The 26,535-nt window shown below is 38.6% G+C and overlaps 1 protein-coding gene across 1 annotated transcript in view; it reads right to left on the reverse strand.

Annotated features, from left to right (window-relative positions):
• The window catches only part of LOC122797635 (fer-1-like protein 4), a 1,984,889-nt gene that overhangs the window by 488,834 nt on the left and 1,469,520 nt on the right, over positions 1-26,535 (reverse strand). Inside the window, exon 32 of the mRNA XM_044066179.1 lies at positions 22,926-22,958. Within this exon, the coding sequence (XP_043922114.1) occupies positions 22,926-22,958 (33 nt within the window). The remainder of the gene's footprint in view (positions 1-22,925; positions 22,959-26,535) is intronic.

Here is a 26,535-nt window from a genome sequence, read left to right on the forward strand (position 1 = left end):
GGAGAAATGCTCCAGATGCAAGTTTTTGTAACTTGGGAGGAAACCCACATGAATGCAGGGAGGACGTGCTGACTCCGCACAGAAGGCGCCCCAGCCAAGAATCGAACCAGAGAACCTCTTGCTGTGAGGCAACAACGCTACCGCTGCATCACTGCACTGTCCACTATAACATAGCTGGTCTCACTACCCTCTTGTAGACCTTCCTTTTCACTCTTACTGGTACTCATCTGTCACCATTCGCTATTAAAAATAAATAAATAAAATGACCAGCTCCCCAGCTATCTCCCAGGCTAGTATCCTTACCTCAAGAGCTTCTGAATGCAAAATTAAACACTACTCCTGTACAAACTTGGAAAAACTTTCAAGTTCTAGAAGGATGAATTTGCCAGGAAACAGAAACAAAGTCCTAGAAAGGAGGCTTACATGCACCTAAAGATTAATTTCCATTATCCAGGTATAAAACCTTCTTCTTCTTCTTTTGGCTTTTCCCAGTTAGGGGTTTCCACAGTGGATCACCTGTCCACTCATGATTGGCAGTGGAGTTTTACGGTGTTGAGTTGCCAGCCTGGTACCCAACCTTCCACAGAAGCCACACACACACCTAGGGCCAATTTAGAGTGTCCAATCCACCTACAGTATGTCTTTGGGATGTGGGAGAAAACCGAAGCACACCCATGCGACCACAGGGAGGACATGCAGACTCAGCACAGAAGGCACCCCAGCCGAGGATCAAACCAGAGAAACTCTTGCTGTGAGGTGGCAACACTAACCGCTGCACCACCGCAGCCACCTTATCCAGGTATAAAACATAAAGTTCAATATCCCATAAACATAACTAGTGGCAACAGGGCACCCCTCAGTTAACACCACTGCCCACTTGTACTTGTCAGTCTGTTATGCATATTACTCAATGGACTTTTTATAGGAATCAGTTTATAAACCATGCCGCTAAGTAAAATTGCCTCTTGGTGGTAAGTGCTGTCAGATTGCTATTGACTCAAGATGACCATGTGGATAGTTGTCTTGAACTGTGCTTTCTCTTCATTCAGATAACTAGGCACTGATAGAGGCACATTCATTGCTGTAGTTATTGTATCAGTCCATCACATTGTTAGGTTTTTCTTTTTTCCTTTGACCTTTGCCCTTGCCAGGCATGACTTTTTTGTACTAATCCTTCTCTTCATATGATATGCCTGAAGTATCTTAGTTGTTGTTTGGGTTGCCATGGAATACCTATATTTTAGCTCCAATTCCAATTAATTTCCAGCACTTTGGGGTATACACAGTGTTCTTTGCTAACATTGTCCAACATTTGCAGCCATATGATGTTATTGAAAAATACTATAGTTTGGACAAGTTGAAGCTTTGTATGCAGTGATACATCTCTGCCCTTTATGATCTTATCTAAGTTCTTCATGAACATTCTGCTAAGATAAATTCAACATGCAATTTCTTAGGATCATAGGATCACGGGAGATTACTAGGCTATCAACCCGGAGGTCATTTTAAGCCTAGCTGTTTCATCCCAATGTAGTACCATGAAAATGCTAGTCAATACCCAAGATTGCATTTAGTGATGACTGCCTATGTCTAGGGGGGTTGTGGGTTCTATCCCTGGTAAGAATTTATGAGGCCCCATCCATTCATCCAGGTTTCTCTTGAACAGTGTCATGGAGGTGCTCTGTTTCACATGAATTGGTAGCCTGTTCCAAAGACGCAGCAGTTGCTGGGATATAAATCTGTCCTTCCAGCATGTTCTATTTAAGTCCCGGGTCATATTTAGGTCCCTGGAACAGGTAGCCCTGGTCCCGTTTCATTTACTGATATGCAGCAAATTCATTAGGTTTGAAGTCCAAGAAACATTGGTAGAATTAGTGCAGACCTAGTACAAGGACCTAATGACTCAAGTATGAGCAGTGTTCAGTCTCACAGAGGGGGTGTGCATTGGGGTTCAGCTCTGAGCCCACTGCTGTTCATACTGGTGATGGACTACATTACCAAACTAGTGGAGGGGACAGATATATATGCAGACAATGATTACAGGCAGACTCCGAGGAAGAACTTCAGCAAAGGACAGGGGAATGGAATGCAAACTTGAAGGCACATGGGATGAAACTGAGTACTGATAAGACAGGAAAGGGAGCAAACTGGGGAAATCCCAAGGAGCCGAGAAATGAGATAGAAGGGAAGACATTGGAACAGGTTAAAAGCTGCAAGCATCTGGAAGGGGTGGTTGAAGACAAAGGAAATTTGAATGAAGAGTGCAAAGCTTAAATCAGAGGGGATGCAGCCAAATGACACAGGGTGTCAGGGGTATGACAGAAGAATGCCAAAGAAGCTGAAGAGTAGGGTGTACAAAACAGTGATGTGACCAGTGCTACTGTATGGTTCAGAAACCTGGGCAATAAACGCAGAGCAGATCAGGAAGCTAGAGATGATGAAATGAAGTACCTGAGACAAGTGGAAGGATGCACATTGTGGGACAAATGAAGAAATTAGGACATAAAATCAGAAACCAATGTAGCTCCAATTGCAGAAAAAAATCAAAGAGAGCAATTTCCAGTGGTTTGGGCACTTGTGCAGAAAAGCAGAAGACAATCTGGTGAAGAAGATTTGGGACAGATAGGAAGAAGGCAAGAGGAAATGAGCACGTTCAGAAAAGAGGTGGTTTGATTGTGTGAGAGAAAATCTGCAACAGTCAAGCATGAGCATTGATGGAGGCAGGAGTGTGGCACCGAATCAAGAGAGATGGTGACAGTTAACACAACACCCTGACCCGATGTAGACAATGTGAAAATGGGGGTTGATGGTGATGATAATGATGATCCCTCACATATACCTTTCACCACACACACACAAACACACACACACACACACACACACACACACACACACACACACACACACACACACACACACACACACACACACACACACACGCACGCACACGCACACACACAGACACACAGATACACACACACAGACACACGCACACACATACAGAGACACACACACACAAACACACACACACACACACACACACACACACACACACACACACACACACACACACACACACACACACACACACACACACACACACACATGCACACTATCTTATACTGAAGCACTTCACAAAGAAACCTTCCCACATCTCAAAGGCCTTCAAAGCTACTTAATAGAAACACTGTTACTCAGCAATCACTAAAGCACACACCAAAAGCAACACAAAACATATCACATAATAGTCTCTCAAGTGCACAGCCCATAAGGCAAGCATGTACTTTAGCTAATACTGTTGTCATTGGGAACACCATTGGGTGACACACAGATGTCTCACTCACCAGGCTGGACAAGGAGAAGATAGCGGTTAGTTGCCTGCTTTGAGCCAGGATCTGCAATATCACGCATGCATTCATGTTACTGCACCCCAAGTACCAACAGAATATAATAGTCCATGCTGATGTAAATAACCTGAGACGTACCTCACCAGACTATATGAGAAGAGACATAGTAGATTACTCGGAACACATGTCACAGACAGGTATAGGTATAAGCCTTGCATTGAGTAGCAGTCTACCTTCATTATAGGTAATGCCACAGTATGAACATAAAACAACTAATTAGCTTAGTTTCTAATGTCACTCCAGGAGGATCCACTATCTGTCAGCATGGGAGAAGAAGATTAAAATACCACATTGCTTTTCCAAGGATGGGTTGCACATGTTCCCCCTAGGCTTTTGGGTATTGGCTAAAACTTTATCTACCCCATTTAGAGCCTTTTTAGGCAATGCCAAAAATATAAAACTACCAACATAGTGAAAAGTCTACAAGTAACCTTAAGATGTTACTGTTAATGCTTGAAGCCTAAACAAAAAACTCCACACCCTTCAATCCCTCCTCTCTCTGGAGAAGGTAGACATTGGTGCCATGACCCAGACATGGTTTAAAGCCATAAAAAGTATTCCAGAAGTGCAAGACTACAGTGCCTTCCACACATTTAGACCAACAACAGCATAGACTGAGGACAAAGGAAGAGGTGTTTTGATCTATTTTAGCAACAAACGGACCCCCAGTTTGGTTAAACAGGATGATACCATGGAGCTTATCCACATGCACGTCACCAAGGTAAGGTCCCTTACCATATCATGGCTAGATACAGAGCACTATCTATGCCCCTAGAGCTTCACAGCTCCTACCTAAATCTACTAGAGGTGCTCACCATCCAACCAAAACCCTATTCATGGGTGACTTTAACTACCCCTCTATAGAGTGGGAAACATACACTGCCAGAAACGGGCACAATGCTTCCTGCACTTTATTAACACAAACACCCTGGAACAAATAGTCCATGCTCCAACCAGAGGATCAGACATACTGGATCTGGTACTCTCCAACATGGGAGAACATTGCACACTCTCTGTCATGTCCTTATTAGTGAGGTCGGATCACAAAGCTGTCTCATTTGAAGTAAAAATCAACCCAGAAAATCCAGCTAAATCAGTAACAGTTAGGAACTATTCAAATACAAACTACATCCTATTGACAGTTTGTCAAAATTCAAGGCTCCCCCTAACCTCAATACCACAGCTACCTATGCAGAATTTTCTCACAGAGTCATTAAACAGACATGTGAATACTGCATAGAGGCTGCTGTACCTACCAGAAATGAATCCAAACAAACTCTAAAAACAACCCCCTCTGGTGGAATCCTCACCTAAACAGGGTATATAATAAAAGAAGAAAACTCATTGTCAAGATTAGGAAAAGCAACTTCCTTAAAGAAAAGTGCTCTCTTATACAACTAAACAAGAAAGTAATAGGTCTAATTAAGTTCAACAAGGCCATCTATGAGGTAAGGATAGCCTCACAGGTGAATTACAGTCAGAAGACCTTTTTCAGCTACTTCTGGAACCTTAGGGGTAACACACAACAGTGTGCTGAATTGGTGCTGAACAGTACCACATAATCAGGGTGACATAGCAAATCTACTGGCTGATAAATTCCACTCCAACTTCACACCTACCCCCCCCCCAGCTCTACTAGCTGAAATCCCCTCCAACATACCTACTCCAGCTATTTGCAGGGACCAGGTGCTGGCAGCACTCACTAAAACCAAGAACACCAACTCCATGGGTCCCAACAACATCTCCGGTTGCCTCCTGAACAGTGTAAAAGATGATCTATCAGCACCACTTGAGGCCCTCTTTAACTACAGCCTTGAAACAGGCTACATTCCAAGTGAATAGATGACTACAACAGTCATTCCCCTCCACAAGAGAGGAGCATCAACTGACCCAGGGAACTACAGACCTATCAGTCTAACAAGCGTAATATGCAAATCCATGGAATGAATTATTATGGAAATGGTAAACAAGAACATTGGCAACCTACAGACACTGGACGTATCCCAATTTGGCTTTGTTAAGGGAAGGTTATGCCTACTTAACCTAGTAAACTCCTTTGAGAGGGTCACCAAGGCAATGGATGAGGGTAAAAGAGTGCATACTGTGTATCCTGACCTGGTTAACGCATTTGATACAATACCCAATCAGGCATTGCTGATAAGCTCTCTGAGCTAGGCATAAAGCCCTACATAACCCGCTGGAATGCTGGCTGGCTCACAGATAGGACCCAGGAAGTTAGGACAGTGAGACCACCTCTATTAAGAGACCAGTCACCAGTAGAGTAATCCAGAGTTCTGTGCTGGGACAACTCCTGTTTGGCATCTACGTCTTGCAAGTCAAGGATAATGTTAAGGGCCTCTGGCTTACCAATTCACAGATGACTGTAAATTGGGAACTATTACAGATTCTCCCCAAGACAGAAACATCTTGCAAGTGGGTTTAATGCAGACAAAGGGTGCCAAAGCCATGGCCTAAAACTCAATGCCAAAAAATGCATTATAATGCCCTTTGGGAAACTGTCAACACAAGTTAATTACCCCATCAAGAAAATGCCCCCAGATATGACCCAGTAATAAGGGATCTGGGAACAAATGTAGACAGCAACCTGGCCTTTGGCCAACATGTAGCTCATTCTATGTTACCCAACTTATTAGTAAGGATATGGCATCTAGGTCCAAAGAAGTGGTAGCAGCACTCTACTTGGCTGTTTTTAGATGTATCATGGAATACAATGCCCCCTTTGGCATGTATCTGAGCAGACACTTGCAACAGTTAACATGCCCACAAATATTTCTCATCAGGAGAATTCAGGACATGAATACCCTGTTCTGCACTGATTGCTTAATGGCTCTGTCTCTGTATTCAGTTTTTTACAAGCTGCTGAGATGGGATATTTGCCTGGCTTACACACTTCCTTAGACCTATCCCTGAAGCCCCTGATATATCTGTTGCACATTTGCAAAACAAACAGCGCCAGAAATACCAGATCCAGGGATCTGAACTTCACTTGTGACATTAGCAGAACATGCTGGACAGACATACATGTTCCCCAAAGGATGTCTGCACTATGAAATAGGCTCCCCATCCCTGAAAAATATATTATTAAAAAGAAACCCTGACAATTGGATGGGAAATCATAAATGTATCCCCAGTCCGACCCCCATGTCCCTTATAAACAGAGGCTGTCAATAACAAAAGTATTATCTGAGTTAACACTCCTACAAATCCTTAGCTACCTGCTTAGTAACATGCCCCCTACCCTGTATGATACGTGAGGCCCAAATAGTTTGGGGTACACTACTAGGCTTGAATGGGCTAACCATCAAACGGATGGGCATCAAGTAATAAGCATCGAAAGTTCACTCAACAAACATTCATTTCATTGACAGGGTAAGTAATTACTTGTCCAACACTTCCACATCTTGCATATAGAAGTATTTCAATCCCCTTTTCTCCACTGTAGTGCGGTCTTGGAGTTGGTATATATAGTAAGGGGGTGTGTGGGGCAAAGCCCCCCACCTGGATGGGTTTGAAGCACTTCTGTGTGTGAGACAGGGAAGTGTTGGACAAGTAGTTACTTATCCTGTTGATGAAAGGAAAGTTCAGTGTGTGAAATTTTGATGCTTATTGTTCGATGTTCAGCCATTCAATGGTTAGCCCATTTGATGGCTGAACATAGACCTGTCGTTAGACTAGTAACAGTCTACGAACCAAGTAAACTAAAGTTGTTTACTATTTCTATTTCTCCACCATCAATAATAAATCTATTGATTTTACCAGTTGTCAGGATCTTTGCAATTTAAAACTTATGGATCAATCTCATTTTGAGATCTTTATATGCGTATATTTCAGATCGTCTACTGGCATTGTCTTCAATTGCTGGTGTTTTCAGCAAAGAGAATGTTGCTGATAATTCTTCCTCCAATTTCCCCTTCTCAATTTTGTTAATACAGTAAATTTTCCCTTCTCAAGTTTGTTAATACAGTCTGCATTTCTGATAAGATTTCCTCTGCTTATAACTTAAACATGTAGGTGGTAAGTGTGCCTCCTTAGGGTACACCTGTATAAATTCTAAACCATTCTGTTTCTCCTTATTCTGTTTGAACTGTTGCTTCTTGACCGACTTAAAGATTTTTCACAAGACTCATGAAAACTATCATGTGTTCTGGTGTATCCATTTTTTCCAGTATGGCCAATAGTTTTTCATCACTTATACAGTCAAGAGCCTTGTTATAATAAATGAAACATATTTAAATATCCTTCATCACTACTTATTGCATGGTACATTCATTTTTACAATTGTTTACCGATATTGTAGAAATTTACTGTTGGTTTCTAACCACCAGAATCACTTAGGATTACCACATCACCTAGTAAACATGCATATAGATATAAATAAATAAATAAATAAATAAATCAATAAATGGTCAGTGATCCAAAAAACATCACAATGAATGGCCTGCTGGGAGAACAGCAGAAGATTTTCTAAACATTAAATGAGATTATATTCCCAATCATGGATTCTAAGAGTACTCAATGATCCAGACAAGCAGCATCAGACAAAATCAGAATGTACTTTCTAGGTCTTCCATGAGTACACCTGATTCTAGTAGTATGATTTATAACACAGGGCCTACACACTACACTGGTAGGGTTATTAGAAGACCCAGCAATATAGTTTTACAGAATTTTGAATTTCACTTTTCAAAATGTGCTGGATGTGTAAACAGCATGCGTGCAGACCTAGGTCATGTCTGCAAATACTGCACTCCAGATAGCTTAGCCACATAAAGAGTGCATTTCAGGATCCTGCCTGTCTAATTTCCCTAAGACTTTTGGGTTTCTAATACCATGACCAGAATGGACCCCATTCCTAAGTCACAGTATGATTAAAGTTCATGAAATTAGTATTGTTTCAATCTTTGATGTTAGCCAGAAGTGTTCTTCACAGCACCCTCAATGTGCCCAGTAATGACTTCTTCTGAAATTCATATGGAATTAGGTGTACTGGTAACATGTCTAAGCACAATTGTAAATTCTTTTTTTCTGAGGCCTATTGCTCCTACTACTATTGGAACTGTCTGAGTATCCTTCTTCCACATTGCTGTCATTTCTACCTGTAAATCCTAGTATATTGCAACTTTGCAAACACCACCAAACAACCAAATGAAAAAACAAAACCAAAATGGCCAACCATAGATGCAAAACTAAACAATTTATTTCACCAAACTTAGCTCCTCGACCAGAAGCAAGCTTTCAAAGAGTAAAAAGCACCTCACAATCATTGCTTTAAATAGTCTTTATAAACAATTAAATAATTTACATATAATTACTTAATCATATATTTCCAATTACATTCCTTATTCAAGCCCAATGGCTCCAAAGTGTTATGCTTTAAAATAAACAGTTTCTTTGTACAATAACTTATCTTTCATATCAGTATATCCCCTTAAAGTTATACTAACTTTTTTCCAAAATGCATCCCTTTAAGCAATCAGGATTAGCTTCATGAAACTGTTCAAAGTGTGCACCTTGTGGACTGTCCAACCTTTTATTTTTAATGTCTCTGATATGTTCTTGCAGACATGTTTTAAAAGATCTGTAGGTCTCTCCAATATAAAATAACTGACAAGTACACTTCAATATATATAGTGTTCCTTCAGTGTTACATGTACAAGCTTCATTTGGATAAAATTGAAGTCCATTAATAATAGAAAACTTATTCACAACATATTTACAAATAGAGCATTTGTTACATATATATGTAACTGTTCTCAAATAAATATTACTATATAAACTAACATTTGGTGGGATAAAATTCTTATGTACCACCATGTCTGACAAATTCCTTCCTCTTTTGTATGAAATACACGGAATACAATGGAGTAAGCTCCCCAAATGTTTATCCCAAAGTAAAATAGGCCAGTAACCTCTTACCTCCTTAACTATTTGTTCAGTCAGAACATTATATGTTGTGACAAAATAAATCTCTTTGTTAGTGTTATTCTTCTTCTTCTTCTTCTTCTCTTCTGTAAATTACCTACAAAACCTTTTTCATGGGCAATGGCATGGCTATCCCTACCCAAGGTATCTGCCCTTAATGCTTATTCAAAACTTTTAGCCTTGGACTTTCAACCACTTCTTTACTATATCCCCTCTTTCTGAACACATCTACCATATGCTGTATCTCTCTTTCAAGAGTACTATTCAAACTACACAATTTTTTAATTTGTAAAAACTCATTTTAGAAATTAAATGTGGGGAATGACAACTTGTACCATATAGAAACATATTATCACTTTGAAATTTTCTATAGATTGTGGTACAAATACAGTCCCCTTTTTTTCCCAGCAAATCTATATTCAAGAAAACTACTTGTCTCCCCATTTGTATCCCATCAAATTTTAGGCCAAAACTGTTCACATGTATATCTAGAATAAATTGCTGAACTACATTTATACCTCCATCACATAAAAATATCATGTCATCAATGTATCTAAAATAGTTTACCACATATGGCTTGAAGAATGTGTGGCTGTATAAATTATCTATCTCAAATTTTGCCATAACAATATTAGCATGTCCCCATGGCTGTGCCCTGTAATTGATGAAAAACTTCCCCATTAAAAATAAAATAATTATTTTGAAGGCAAAAAGATACTAACTCCACAACATAATGTGACAGAGGGGTATCTCCAAAAAAATAAAATAAAGCCTGAATCCCTACAGCATGTTCACTATTTGTATATAAACTTTTTACGTCTAAACATAGCCAGTACATGTTTGCCTGCCATATTATATCCTTCATTTTATCCAAAAAAATCCTGGCTATCTCTAATATATGATGGAATTCTTAAAACAAAAGACTTTAAAAATTCATATAAGAAAACACCCATATTTCTCAAAAAATATTTTTCTGTTGAAACAATTGGTCAGCCAATCAAATTATAAATTCTTTTGTATATTTTTGGCAGACAATAAAATATTGCAATACAAACTTTTTATATAACTCCTGCTTAGTAAAATACCCCAAACGTAAGCCTTTATCTAACAAAATTTAATATTTTTCTATTGCCCTATAATATCTTCGCACATCACTACTTTCATATATCTCTATATTATTTAAATGAGCATAACATATCTCAGCATATTGTGCATGATTCATAACTGCAATTTTATTTCCTTTATCTGACAGTTTTATAACCACCCTCTGATCTTCACACAACTTTTTAAAAGCAAACCATTGTTCCTTACTCAAGTTGTACTGAACAGCTTGTCTATTTTTCAAAAATGTATAAAATAAATTTTCCACACTGTAATTTAAAACTGTCATAAAACTCTGAATACTTAGATTCATACAGGGTGGCATAAACATTGTCTCACCTTTGATCTTACTTGTATTTAAAGCACTGTATGCATTATTTTGCACATTTACAAATTGTTCCTCATCAGACACACAAGAAAAAAAAAATGTGTCAGCACTACTATCAGCATCAAATAACACATTATCAGTTTATATTTCAAAAAAGTTCATGAGGTGCAACTTCCTACCAAGATGAAAAAGTTCACATTTCAAAATATGTAAATGAGGTAATACCGTGGGTATGAATTTCAAACCCAAATTTAAAACAGATATTGCAACTTCCGAAACATCTATAGAAGACAAATATAACACCAATGATTCTGTTGGAGACTAAAAGCCCATACAATCATTAATGTCATTTTGTTTTTTTTATTTCTATCAAATTAATGCATTTCAGCATTTTTATTTTGTCCCCAGTCATTTCTGTCCCTCTTCTTAACATTATGTTGATGTCCTGAGGGAACTTCATTCCGAAACTGTTTAACATGTTCTGTCGGATTTTGTGCTGCTGGTAATGGTGAATATCCCTCTGTTTCACTCTCTCCCTCTGTAGTAGCTTCCAATTCATCCGACGTGATGAAGGAGACAAAGGACATTTTATAACCTCCCCTTCTGGGGCAGGATGACATCACTGCATTAGATTTGGTTTCCATAGAAATGACCTATTCAGATTATAGTCCTTCAAGTCTCTATTAATTTCATTTTTCTTACAATCTATTAGTTCTTTTTCATAATCCTTCAGTTTATTAATCTCTGTCAACAACCCATCCATCTGAGTTACATTAAGTTGTTTATTTAATTTGCCACAAACCAACAACACTTCCTCCTTGATTTTTTTCTGTTTAGACAAGTCTCTCTTAACCAGGATTCATAACCATTCCATTGAACACTGGTTTGCCACTGCTTTAAAAGTCTTATCCTCCTCACTTTGTGGATCAAAAGGCATGGTAGGACTTTTAAATGCCCTCAAGCCCCATGGAGCAATCTTTAATTTCAAATATCTTTTTAAACTCAAGATGTTAAAGTGGATGTTGTTTCTTTGAATAGCAAGTTCTCTAATTTGTTATTCTGTTCCTGAAGTTCAGTAGAAAGAAAAACAGTACCTGTAGTACCCACGGTTGCAAATGGATTATCAAGCCTCTGATTTCTTTCGGATGTATGCTTGTCCCAAAGGTTAACCAAAGCATCCGTTATCTGGGGACACGTTCACTCATCTGAAAAAAACATATTGCTCCATTGTGCATTGTGTACAATCTGGATTATCCTCCTGAAAAATGTGGGGGATATTATTCATAAGGTCTGTGACCATAAAAAAGACAAATTAAAAACCACCAAACAACCAAAAAAAATGAAATCCAAAACAACCAACCATGGACTCGAAACGAAGCAATTTATTTCACCAAACTTAGCACCTTGGCCAGAAGCCTTCAAAGAGTAAAAAGCACATCACAATCATTGCCTTAAATAGTCATTATAAAACAGTTAAACAATTAACACATCATTACTTAATCATATACTTAACAATTACATTCCTTATTCAAGCCTAATTGCTCCAAAGTCTTATACTTTAAAATTAATAAAGTTTCTTTCTACAATAACTTCAAATTATAACTCTGTGCCTCTCTGTGTGTAAGACACATTAGTCACAGGGTCTAGCAATTTCAATGATCAGTGCTACTTTTTTTCTTTTCATGGATTACTATTTGTGGTTTCCTGCCTGCATGAGTGACAGATCAGATGTGCAATAAAAATGGTTTAATTATTAACCTTTTACCTTCAGAATTATGGACAAAAAAATAATCAGGGAAAGCTCCCGAATTAGGGACCCTTTTTAAATACTATCACTTTCTGTAACTGCAATGATAACCAATATTTCCTGATTGTAATCTACCACATTTTCTCAATAAGCAAGCAAGAAAGTAAACAAATAAATAAAAATAAAAAGGAAAATAAAAATCCAATTTTGGGGAGGCAAAACAAACTTTTTAGTGAAAATTAGCTGTATTCTTAAAATTTAGGAACATTTGAATCATATTCATTCTCAAAAGTGTGAAATTAGTCAGGCTACCCGAGGTTGTCATGGCAATACAACACAGTGGTATTAGTAGTTGCTTTAAGAAATGAGCACCTTGTAAAAGAATGTAGGCTTCAGCCACCCAAATCCACATTCACATGTCAACTCAGGTGGTATGCATAACACTTAGGAACAGGGTATTGCCAGTGAAAAATGTACCAAAGTTCTAGCCCAACTTCTTTCTTCCTGAGCCTTGATCAAGGTACATAGAACACATGACATGTCAATGACAGGTAATTTGATGCAAGATTCACACTTTTTCAATGCTCCATATCAGTTAATGCTCAAGTGTGAGCCTCTATGGTTGTCAGTATCCAAGGGACTGTGCATTATTTCATGGTGCTCTCTATCTCTAGAAAGTCACAAGCAAGTGTTTGTACTCATCTTATTGTATGCACATTTGTCAGATGTCAACAAAGAAATACTGGAGAAGATTCCAAGAGTGGCTCTTAGTGTAAGTGACTATAAATAGCCCTCCACAGGGGGTCAGATTCCAAAACTCCTGCTCTCAGCCTTTTCTTAGTGTAAGTGGTCAGTTGCACTGAGAGCAAGTCTTTTGGAATCTGCCCCCCCCCCCCCCGGTGTAAGCCTGTTTATAACATAGCAGCTGATGTACTGTAATTTTTTGAGTTTGGGGGGGGGGGTGAGCATCGGTAAATTCTGACTAGCAAAAGGAATGAGAAAGAGTGAAAAGAGGGATGAGGACTGACTGATGACCATTTTGTGCTGGTGTTAGCATGTAGTCCTTTTGTTTAGTTCTCCAAGTCAGTTCATGTAGTTATAGTCTGTACTATACTCACCAGTCTACTCAGGCAATACGTGTGTGTGTGTGTGTGTGTGTGTGTGTGTGTGTGTGTGTGTGTGTGTGTGTGTGTGTGTGTGTGTGTGTGTGTGTGTGTGTGTGTGTGTGTGTGTGTGTGTGTGTGTGTGTGTGTGTGTGTGTGTGTGTGTATAATACCATGTAGATCAGAATATTGAAAGAATAATGAAAGAATATTTGCCAATAACAGTCTGCTTTGTTGTTTGTGTGGATGCACAGGTATGAGTTTGTGAAGCAAGGTAAGTGAGTAAGACCTGTTCAGCTACCAAAACTATCAAGTTCATTCCCTAGAACTATTGATCTCAAAGGTAATAATGGGTGATTTGTAGAATATAAATAATGTTAGCAATAGTCTTAGTAGAAACTACAGAGCAAAAATAGAGGTAAACATATGTACAAAGCTATATGAGAGACAGGTGTGACTATCCATTTGTTTGCACATTGCTATTGCTTATAATACACTGGAATGGATAATAAGTGTTAGAGACAAATGTTATTTAACTGATTAAAACTAGTGTAGACATTTTAATTAAATTCTGTCTAATGAAGTAAAGATCCATTCCTTTTTCTAAAATTTGAGCATGGGGATTTAAAAATGCGGCAATCCCATTGTATGGTCTATCTTCCTTAGAAGTTATTATAATAATTAATAGACGGCGTGAGCTTTACAGCTTGCACTTGGAAAAAGCATCCATTTCAGACAAATATCTGCTTGTGATCTTCTGGCCACGGTTTCTTGCATTTGTTGAAAATGCTTGTCATTTGTTAAGAAAACCAAAGAGTTATTATGATGTCAAAATATGTTTCCCGTCATAAACTTCAGCAAGGGGAATAATTTTTAGCAAAGAAAACAAGTAAAGAGTAGTACATTCCTAACAATATGGGACAGGTTTATAAGCCTAAATAAAAGGAAACAGCAGTAACATTTTATATCAATAGTGATGTGTCTGGATTTCATTTTCATACATTTCAACTTTCCAGAATTTCACATAATGTCCAGATTTTTGCCTCATACTTTTTGGTCTGTTCCATATAAACTCTGTAGTTTTCTGGCAAATTGATTATTGAAGGCACTAAATAATGGCAGACATTTGAGTTTCGGACTTTATATCCTATGCATCAAATGCATGCTAGTGCAAAACCTGTTGTTATCCTAGCAGTTTTTTTAAAGTTTATAAAAAAAATAAGTCCCTGATTTTGGATTTTGTACCCACCCTTATTTTTGACTTTGTCCAGAATTCTCTTGGTAATAATTTGAGAGGTATAAATGAGCAAGTACATGGGAGCACTAAAGTTAGAAAGTACAAATAAGAGGCGTTGCTTCATCAGAAGGTTATATATGCCTAAAAGGAGCTCAAGCAATTTAAATAATTAAGAGAACTGTATAATATGCGATGAAACAGTGAATGAAATTTATAAAGGCTATTTATATTTACACCCCAGAACACAATTATTAATCCTATTGCATGTCAGAAGGTAACAGAACAAACTGAATCACTTGAAGAAAAAAGTGTCGCTGAGGCTATAATTAAAATGCGTAACAAATAGAATATACATGGAAGCATATTCCATGTTGGCAGAAGACCTAGATATGAGAATTACAGTTTGAAAGGGCTCATAAGTGTTATTTTAATTAATGAGAATGTGGTTATTTTTAGTAGTCATATATGGGTGACACAGAGATGACATCAAGCTGTAAATGGGGTAGCTATTTTGTGATTTGAGAAAATTAATCACTTTGTGCTGACAGTAAAGGATGTAGTGAAATATAGCCTCATTCAAAACTGAAACAGCTTAGTAATTTTCTGAAATGATGTATTACAAAATAAGACATTATATTGCTGAGAAGATTTCAGTGTGTATATATTTCTACACTAACAAGACAATTTTAGGCATTAATCAAATTCAGCAGTATAGCAATGTACACTTTTGTTATTCTGAAAGGAATTACTTTGGCATACATACAGCCACAGGGTGACAGTTGCTAAACCTCTTTGTAAGTGACTGCATTTGAAAATACACTGCATTTTTAATGCAAACATATGTATCACATTTGTGTCACTCTAAGATATGTTCTGTATCACCATAAATCGTAATGTTTTCCTCATTTACTGTCAAAGTTTGGAGAATGTGTTAAATCTTCCTGACAACTTCAGTGTACTATGCACAACTGCACATCCTTTATTGGGACTATATATGCTGAAAACATTCTAGATCACTAATATCACAGGAGTGCAACATTCTAGTGCTTTACACTCTTCATCACTAATACACTTGAAGGAAGGGGGGATGTAACCCGCCATGATTCCTGAAATATCACACATTAGGTAACAAGAGGGCTATGCTGCATTGTGCTGCATGCTCTGCCTTGTAATGTGTGCTGCAGTGTAGGTGAGAAAATGCCCCATTACAGAGTATTTGTGGGGTGAGATGAATGATGATTATACTTAACTTGCTCCAATGAATCATACGTGTAACTTGGCACCTCAGATATAGTTCAGTAGCATGTGATTTGCATACTTAAGGGTCATCATGTTTCCATACACATTGCCCAGTATGGTGAGACCCAACTGTATGCACCACAAGTAGAAAGGTCAAGATGCTGCACAAGCATAAAGTGGTACAGCTGGCCCCCTTCCTTCAGTACAAAGTAGAAGCAATCCTGTGCACTGGATGTGTAGCTGGAGAGGGGAGGCTCCCTTGCTGGTGCCACACTTCCTTGCTGCCTACCATGATATTATAATATCAAGTTAATTTTAATTCTCTGCAGCAGCTCTACTGACTAAAAATCATATATTCCTGTTGCATACAATAACTTAAGTGCCCATTTGGACTTTATAATGCTTTTCTTCTCTTTTATTGTCTACAGGTGTAAATACCTGTTAAGTAAAATAGTTTGTAATGTTGCAATGAGGAACTGTTTTGTCACATCACAAACTCTAATGTACACTGCAAATAGTAAGGAGGAATGCATACCTATTTACTTTGTGAAATTATTTATTTAATTTGTTTATTTATTTATTCATTCTTTATTCTTCATTCATTCATTCATTTATTCACATTTGTTAACCAGGATAGCTATATGACTTGCTCATGGAAGGCTACCAAGTGTTGATCAGCTGTCTCATACCTAGCAAAATTCAAAACATTGAGGTATATTGTTTACTTTTACATATTGGTCAAATGAAACACTTGATGTTTTTATGTTTAATAAGGGGGTGTAGTCCGTGGACTAAGTCTGAACTCTCCCTGCAATACTTCTTCAGTGTTTTACTTTTCAGACACTGTCATCTGGCAAAACATCATTTTTTTTGTCTACAGACTGGAACCTGAAACAGGTACTAGCCATTAGAATTTGAATTGGGCATGCCTAAGACAGAGGGTGTGATCACTGCCAAAGAAACAAAAAGATTGTTGTGTAATATTTCAGTTATATACTTGTACAGAGGTATAGCTCCTGCATTTAATGAGTCTTGCAAAATTCCTTTTTTGTTTCCAGGTTGCAGCACTATCAGCTGCCCTAATGCTGCTTTTACCTGTGACAAACCCCAGTTGGGGGCCGCTAGCAAGAAGGGAAGAGAAAGTTACGAGTGAAGAGTATCTAGTACCTAGTACTACCCACTTGATTTTGTAAAAACTAACCGGCAGGATGTTTTATTTGTGCAATGATCACAAATAAACAGAAAGACTAGCCTCATCGTATGAGTACATTAGGACCATGCAAACTTGTCAATGGCATGGAAGGCATATCAACATCATCTGTTGATAATGGTGAGAACAGAAAACAGCATACAACCCCTATAACCCCCACCCCCATGACAACAGGCACAATAAAAGCCACCACAGGTGAAATGGTGATGTCTAGTCAAGCACTATGGATCCTGAAGATCATAGAGTGACAGTCATACATAAAAGCATGCAGTGCTAATAGAAGTCTTTGCTAGGCAGTGCATTTTCAGGTCACACTGTGCATCAGACATCTCCGCATACACCACAAAGGAGGGAGAGATGAGTATGTCATAGTCCTGCTTATATGGGTAGAACCATCTTTGAGTTTTTCTCATCATATCAACCAGTTGGGTGATGATATCGAATTATATAGTTTGTATAAAAAGATTTATAAAATTTAGGAAATCAGAAATGATTAAATCAGTTTGTTAGATGCATCAGATCCAAATCTGAGTATGGAATAAGAATATGGAAACCTTATAAGAAAACAAGCATGAGTAAATTCGAGAGAGTACAACAGAAATATACCAACAGCATTCATGGATGTGAAAATTTAAGTTATCATAAAAGACTAAAATATCTGAACATGTACAGACATTTAACAGGAGACGTTATTCAGGTATACAGGACATTTATTCAGGTATACAGGACATTTAAAGACAACTACTTCTGTGGATGTTTGGGGTTAACAAAAAGCAGTAGAAAATCATTAGGCAACCAATGCAGAAGACTATATAGGAATGACTAGTGTATTAGGTGGTTCCCTGAGAGAATATCTGATGCATGAACTAGATTACCAAATTACATTAAAGCAAGCACTTGTTCAGATATTGTTATGAACAAACTGGACATTTATTTTGGGAATAACTGTTTTGGTATATTAGCAGGCTAGAAGGGCATCATTACCCATGCACAAGATATTTACTTGTATGCATTTGTATGTACAGTCATCAATATGTTTGAAGATCTCAGTGGACACAATCACACATGGCTGGCCACACAAACTAAGTAAGAAGGGCATGTCAGAGGAAGTGGAGCCAGGAGTCTTGCAGTCACATAAGGCACTTTTTGTCAAGGATGGGCTGCCACTATGTAATAATGATTTGGAGCCACTCTAATGGCTTGTTGTTGTAGGACTTGCAGTCTTCCATGGAAGTGATGATGAGTTTCTGCAGAACTGTGATCTGGATGGTGTCTGGTGATGAGGTGTTCTACAGATTGAATCTGGGTATCAACATTGCCCAAGACAAGGACTGGATGATTGTTGTACACTTCTTTATGTAGGTGATGACTGCATACCCTGCAAAAGCCCCCATATATGTCCACCCTGGGTATGTATCCTAACTCAAATATGGACAAAACTGCTGCTCTAGGCAGTGACTATGGCACATCCACATGTCTGCATAGTGACAATGGAAATTATGCATGCAACTACAGACCTCATTAGATCAATTTATGACACTGTTCCTGGACTCCATGCTCTCAAAGAGCCACTGATAGTACTGGCCAGCATCCTCATGGAAACTATATAGCAGATTAATCAACTTCATGAAGGACTGAGTTTAAACAAAATGTGCCTGAAAAATACTGAGGCAGATTTGCTGATTGATCCCAGTGCGGCTCAAGCAGTGATACACCATGACACAGGGTCCCCTGTAAGGTTATGCTATAGTGTGTACACCCACATGAGATGTATTTTCAGAGGCTAGCAGTGATACACAGTGACACAGGGCTCCCCTGTAAGGTTGTGTTATAGTGTGTACACCCACATGAGATGTATTTTCAGAGGCCAGCAGTGATACACCATGACACAGGGTCCCCTGTAAGGTTATGCTATAGTGTGTACACCCACATGAGATGTATTTTCAGAGGCCAGCAGTGCAGTGATACACCATGACACAGGGTCCCCTGTAAGGTTATGTTATAGTGTGCACACCCACATGAGATGTATTTTCAGAGGCCATCAGTGATACACCATGACACAGGGTCCCCTGTAAGGTTATGCTATAGTGTGTACACCCACATGAGATGTATTTTCAGAGGCCAGCAGTGATACACCATGACACAGGGTCCCCTGTAAGATTATGTTATAGTGTGTACACCCACATGAGATGTATTTTCAGAGGCCAGCAATGATACACAATGACACAGGGCTCCCCACATGAGATGTATTTTCAGAGGCCAGCAATGATACACAATGACACAGGGCTCCCCTGTAAGGTTGTGTTATAGTGTGTATACCCACATGGGATGTATTTTCAGAGGCCAGCAGTGATACACAGTGACACAGGGCACCCCTGTAAGGTTGTGTTATAGTGTGTACACCCACATGAGATGTATTTTCAGAGGCCAGCAGTGATACACAGTGACACAGGGCTCCCCTGTAAGGTTGTGTTATAGTGTGTATACCCACGTGAGATGTATTTTCAGAGGCCAGCAGTGATACACAGTGACACAGGGCTCCCCTGTAAGGTTCTGTTATAGTGTGTACACCCACATGAGATGTAATGTGATCATCTGCTGCTACTGCAGCTGCAGGGAGAGCACTGCTTGTGCTTTCAGTAGAAAACCCTTCCCCGTTGGAGATGGTTATCACTCAGTCTGCACAGCCTCAGGTTTATCAGTGGGTGAGACTGCACCTTCACCTTATACTGTGGGTGGCTGTTCACATAAGACAATGCCACAGTGTCATCTGACTGACCCTGGTGCTGTGCTATTTGCATCTCACCATCATGGTTGGTCCTTACACAGGTACTGATATCAATTGGTTGGTATGCCCCAAACTTTACTGATGTCACCATTGCAGGGCTTTGCTCTGTTGGACACTGCCAGTGCAGGTATCACTATGATGATAATGGACTCCCCCAAACTGAAGATCTCCATGCATGAGGAACAGAGGCCAGGCAACAATCCCACAAATGGCAAGGAAAATGTATGTAATTGTGACCTTTCTAATGCTTTATATGTTTATTTATTTTTGTAAATTGTTGTCAGTGTCTTGTAAAAGAGTGTTTCTGTTACTTGTGGATATTTCTGTCACATATAATTGATATTTATGGTGAGGTAATGTAAGAGGTTAACATATGTGGAGGAAGTCTTAATAGGAAGTAATGTCAATGTTCTGTACAGAAATGTTATTACTGCCGGCCAATCTTTCTCTCATATAACACAGATAAAGGGGCTGGGTACTTTGTGTGGTGCATCCATGTCAGGTGAAAGTAGTTGTGTAAGAAGTACTGTAATATATACCCATGATGTGTATGGTGGGGTTCTGCAGGGACCTGTTATATGGTGGGGTTATACTGAACCATCCCTGGGTGCCAGCATATTATATGGTATGTATCCTTGCATGTGACAGTCATATATTTGTATAGGTCTGATTAGTTATGAACAGAGACACACATATGCTTGCTTCCTGAAACGAGGTTATGGGACATAGGTCTTGGACTGTAGATTGCAACTATTGTTGTGGCATCTTCCCTTCCACGACTCACAATTTGCTGATGTTTGAACCACAAGAGGCAGGAGAGACTTGTTGCTAACCATTGTTAGTTGCATGAGCATATGCTGACTTGTGTTAGCCACACACACACATATATATATATATATATATATATATATATATATATATATATATATGTGTGTGTGTGTGTGTGTGTGTGTATATACTCTCCTTTAAAAGTATCATGTTCAATTATGGCATCCTTCCTATAGTATTTCCTTCCTGCATGCCCACATGATCAAGAGGCTTAGCTAGTGTCTCAACCACAACACCTCCCCACTGGTGCTGTAGCTGGGGAGAGTGATGGGGCTGTGAAATCCACAGTGAGGGGTGGGGTGGGATCTCAAACTCTATCCATCAGATAGCAAGACTCCATTCCACATGGTGGCCCAGCTGCAGCATTAGCAATTGGTGGAGGCTATAACTGACAGAATAATGGACATGAATATGATTTGCATGGAACTCCTCCTGGAGGGCAGTGAATATTCAATCACCTCACCAGCCCCAACCATTTGGCCACTGAAGGATAGAGCAGCTCATATCAATGACCACTTTGATCCATCTGCTGGGACTGGAACACTGTGGTGTCCCAAATATAAATAACACCACTGAAGGTCCAATCACTGTTTAAAAAATAATACATTTTATTAAAATAATAAATAGAGACTTCATCAGAATAACATGAGCAGATAAGCCAACACTTTTTATACTGTTGCAAAGGCAGTGCTTTTATGCAAACAGATGCATAAGGTACTTGGTGATTAAATGAGCTTTTCTTAAAGGCACAGGCTTCCATAACATATGAAACGTCATTTAATATGCAAATCTATTAGTAAATAAAGCACATTGGTAAAAACAAAGTAATTTATTTACAATCTGTCAGCCCTAATATTAAGTGGTGATGCAACTAATACATATTCATTTAAACATGGAGGAAAAGTAGCACAAAGTCTAAGCTGTACTTTATGAGAGCAATTTAAGTAAGGTGGATAAAAGGTGCAACATCTTTTTAAAAAAGAACCATAAACTAGACAGGGATTTGAAGCAGTGTCAGAGCAAAAGGGCTTATCTCTTTTCACAAGTGAACCCCCCCCCCCCAAATCTGACAAAAAGGTAGCAGCATTTGCATCCAATGTGGATTATTCCCTGGTGGATCCTAGGGCAGATGTGGGTAGAGGACAAGTTAGGAACATAGAAGAGTTGGACTCTTTCTCCACTGAGCTCCAGGATTTTCAGCTACTATGATGGCTCAGAGAGCTTAGTGAGTTGGTCCAAACAGGTGCTAGATTCAGGGCAGTACTCCCAAAAAAGCCCATTATTGTTCCCCTCAGAAGAACTGCCAGCAGCAGGGAGGAGGGAAAAGGAGGACATAAACATTGCACATGACAGTGTCACCTGTTCATACAAAGCTTTTAGTATTTATAATTATACCTGTTACCCTACTACTAAAGACCATTTTACACTATTTCAAGGTTTTACATTATTCCCACAAGGGGAGTTGATATTGCAGATTCATTGATGGAGTTAAAGTTATTCACAAGAAAATCACATAACAAAACCAACGGAGTAACACACACTGGCTGAAGTAGAAATGTATTTATTACCAAACAAATAAAACTTAGTTGCTTAGTTTTTATTCACAAGAAAGTTGAACTTTAATATATTTTTTCATAAGATCAATAAAGATGGTCAGACTGTGTTAAGTTACAAGAGTTCACTTAAAAAAACACAGCACTTTTAACCTGCCCCTCCACCCTACCATCCAATTATTTGAAAAAGCAGTTATGGAGGATATGTACGATATGTATTCCCAGAATAAAAGGGTATTTTATAATCTTACCAAAAAAAAACAAACTTTTAGACTTATTCAGAAAAGTTAGTAACATACGGGTAATAAAGCTTGACAAAAGGGGCGGTGTTTATTTGAGGCACATGATTATTCAAATGTGAAGTCAGATATTTTACACAACACAGACAGATATTCCCCCATATACAGAAATCAGATTAACATCGTACATCATAGAACTAACTCTTATTTGGAGGAATATGTTCTGGACCAGTTATCGATGCAGAGATTTCTAAACTTATTTCCAAGCCTAAGCCTATCATCCCCATTATTTTTGGCATTCCAAAAATCCACAAAGATGTGCATTAACTCCCCCTTTTGACCCATTGTTTCCACACAGGGGTTGAAAATGCAGCCTGTGGCGGTACTTATTGACCAATGGGTAAAACCCATGATTGAAGCAACACCTCACCTTATAAAAGACTCATGGAATTTCTTGTGGCACCTAAAAAATAGTTATTGGGAAAGGATTTAATTTTCTTGACAATAGATGTCATTGATTTGTTTTCTGTCATTTGTAAACATGAAGGACTCGAAATGTTCCACAGTACTCTCCACAGGTGTTCCTCACTATCTCATGATAGAGTTTCTTTGTCGGTAGAATTTATGTCACTGATTTTAGAAAATAATTTAATATTTTTTGAAGGCGAGTACTTTCGACAAATTAAGGGTATCGTCATGGGTGCAGCATGCTCCCCAGTTTTTGCTAATACTGTGTTATTAGGACAGGAACATCAATGTGTATTTACTAGTAGTTTTTTAAGACCCTCCACTTGTATGTTAGATTTTTAGATTACATCTTTATCTTGTGGGATGGCACAGAGGATGAAATTAATTCTTTCCTCACCTACCCGAATGGTACCACTCAATATTTAAAGTTCACCCACAGCTGGAGTAGGGAAAAGACTAATTATCTGGATATCCTGATATCCCACACAGGTCGGGGGTTTAAATCTAATATTTACAGAAAATAAACTTTTTGCATTACCGACTTTTCTAGTTGTCATCCTTTTTTTTCAAAAGAAAAGTTTAGTAAAAGGTCAGGCTATTTGTGCTCCAAGAATGACATCACAGTATGAAGAGGTGTGGGCTAGCACCAGCATTTATTACTAAAACAGACAAAAATTTCAAATAATTATTTGAAAATAAAATTTTAGGGATTCTACCACAAGAAGTGGGAACATATTATTGTGGTTGTTGCAAACATTGTTCATACATTACAAAGGTGCAAACTTTACTAGGCAACATTCTTAAAAGTTATGTTATGTTTCAAAAAAGTAACTGCAATGCATCCAGGGTTGTTTATTTAGCAAAGTGTGACCAATGTCCAGCATATTATGCAGGGAAAACTGAAAGATCACTTAAAACACAAATTTATGAACACATTTATGATATTGCAAACCATAAAGAAACAAATAAATTATACAAACATTCTACAGGCTGTTCTGGTTTTAAAAAGTTTTCCTTTGGAATTTTAGAAATTATCAGTATTAATCCTGTGGGGGGGGGCTTGAAGTGCTGGCTTACTAGGGAACTGATGTTGTAGCTTAGACTTTGTGCTACTTTTCCTGCAGGTTTAAATGAATACGTATTGATTGCACCAATACTTAATATTAGGGCTAACAGATTGTAAATAAATTACTTTGTTTTTACCAATGTGCTTTATTTACTAATAGATTTGCAGATTAAATGATGTTTCACATTTTATGGAAGCCTGTGCCTTTAAGAAAAGCTCATTTAATCACCAAGTACCTTGTATACCTGTTTGCATCAAAGGACTGCCTTTTTAACAGGTCTATATTAGAACACCGAACTTTCAAAATTTCGAGTGTTCTAATATCGACCCGTTTTCAGCGAACGCTGAAAATATCAAAGAAACAGAGAACCAAATTTTTTCCTAGGGAAAGAATTCAGTTGTCCGTTTCTGTTGCTTCGGTATTTTTAGCGCTGTGGTGGAAAGTTTTGGGTCGGGTTCAGGTAAGTGTGTGATTGTGTGGACGTGAGGGTTAGGGTGGGTTAGGTGAGTTAGGGTTAGGGTGCGGGTCAGGTATGTGTGCGATTGTGTGGACATGAGGGTTAGGGTGGGGTAGGTGAGTTAAGGTTAGGGTGCGGGTGAGGTGACTGTGCAATAGTGACAGACCTTAGGGTTAGGGTTTGGGTTAAGGTAAGTGGATAGTTAGTGGTGTATGCATAGTTTAGTGTAGGGTTAGGTGTAAGAGTTTAGGTGTATGTGTGTGGATTGCTGTTTGTTTGGTGTGCTTGTGTTGTGTGTATGTGTTTTGGAACAGCAAATTTTTTCCCTAGGAAAAAAAATTGCTGTTCTGTATGTTCGATGTTTTAAATTTTCGATTTAATAGGGTTCGATATTAGAACATTCGAAATTTTGAAAGTTCGGTGTTCTAATATAGACCCTTTTCAACAGTATAAAAAGTGTTGGCTTATCTGCTCATGTTATTCTGATGAAGTCTCTGTGTTGAGATGAAAGCGCTCAATCATTTTACTTATTATTTTAATAAAATGTATTATTTTTTAACCAGTGATTAGATCCTCAGTGGCATTATTTATATTTGGATTCTAAGTTTGCTTAGCATAACTCTGCACCTTTCTGCGTTTTACACTGCAGTGTACCTCTAGCCACGGTGCTTATACTTTCCCCTGCCTCCAGCCTGATATACCTTTTTCCAACTGTGTTCAGCTCCATACCTAATGTGTTGTCCATCCCTCCATATCACCATGTATTTGTCTTCTGTGAGTCTCTGTCCATCTCGGTCTCTCTATCCTAGTGTGTGTGTGTGTGTGTGTGTGTGTGTGTGTGTGTGTGTGTGTGTGTGTGTGTGTGTTTGTCTGTTTTCACTGACACACAGACATACCCCATTTCTTTACCCTGTTTTCCTGTCACCCTTCTCTCTTATTGCATTCTTCTAATATAAATAAAAGGGGGCCCTATCGTTACAAACGAAATGGTTGCTATGCCTTCTCCTCTAGCCTCCCTCTCCTATATGCTGTCCTTCTATGTGCCCCCCTGTTACCCCCCTTCTTCTGCTTTCCTATATACCTGTCTCCTAGTCCTTTTATGCATCAGACAGATGATCATGTATACAGACGTCATACCACAGAAGTTGCATTTACTGCATAGCTATATATTGCTATATGCCTCTTTATGCTCTCCTGCAGTGGGAAGCACTAAGACTCAGAGCAATGTTTATATACTGCTATATCCTGTTTCACTAAGATATATTCATCAGTTTGTCTACTAACATTTTCATCTGTCACAAGAATTGTGCAAGGTGACATGTAGCTACTATACATATTTCTCTGACTGGATGTGTTTACATGGGTCTTTGTTGCACTATTCATCTATGTGGAACTGAGTGGAGGTAACTGCTCAGAAGCTCTGCCTTTTCTACTTTAGATATTTAATTAGTCTGCTGATGAGAACTGCCATGATGCTGCAGTGCCTCTGTGCAAGCATGCATCACATCTCTATGACTCCCGGTCTGAAAGTACTGAAAAAACTCGTAGCCATGGCTATTCCATGATAGTCTTACATGCATTGCTAAAGTACTTCTAATGTAGTTAACACAAGAGCATTTCTTTATGGCTTTGACAGAGGGTTCTGCATTCAGCTTGGCTTGTACTTTACGAAATGTGTCATATAAATATGTCCCTTCTTTAATTTTAGAAGATTATCATTATAGCCTTCAATGCTCCTCAGTGAGACGACAAACAATAACAGACTTAGCCATGTACATCACTTTAGCATCTGTACACAACAAGGATAAATGAATGGGCAG

The sequence above is a fragment of the Protopterus annectens genome, chromosome 3.part1 (assembly GCF_019279795.1).
Source record: "Protopterus annectens isolate FY-2018-M chromosome 3.part1, PAN1.0, whole genome shotgun sequence".
NCBI lineage: Eukaryota > Metazoa > Chordata > Ceratodontiformes > Protopteridae > Protopterus > Protopterus annectens.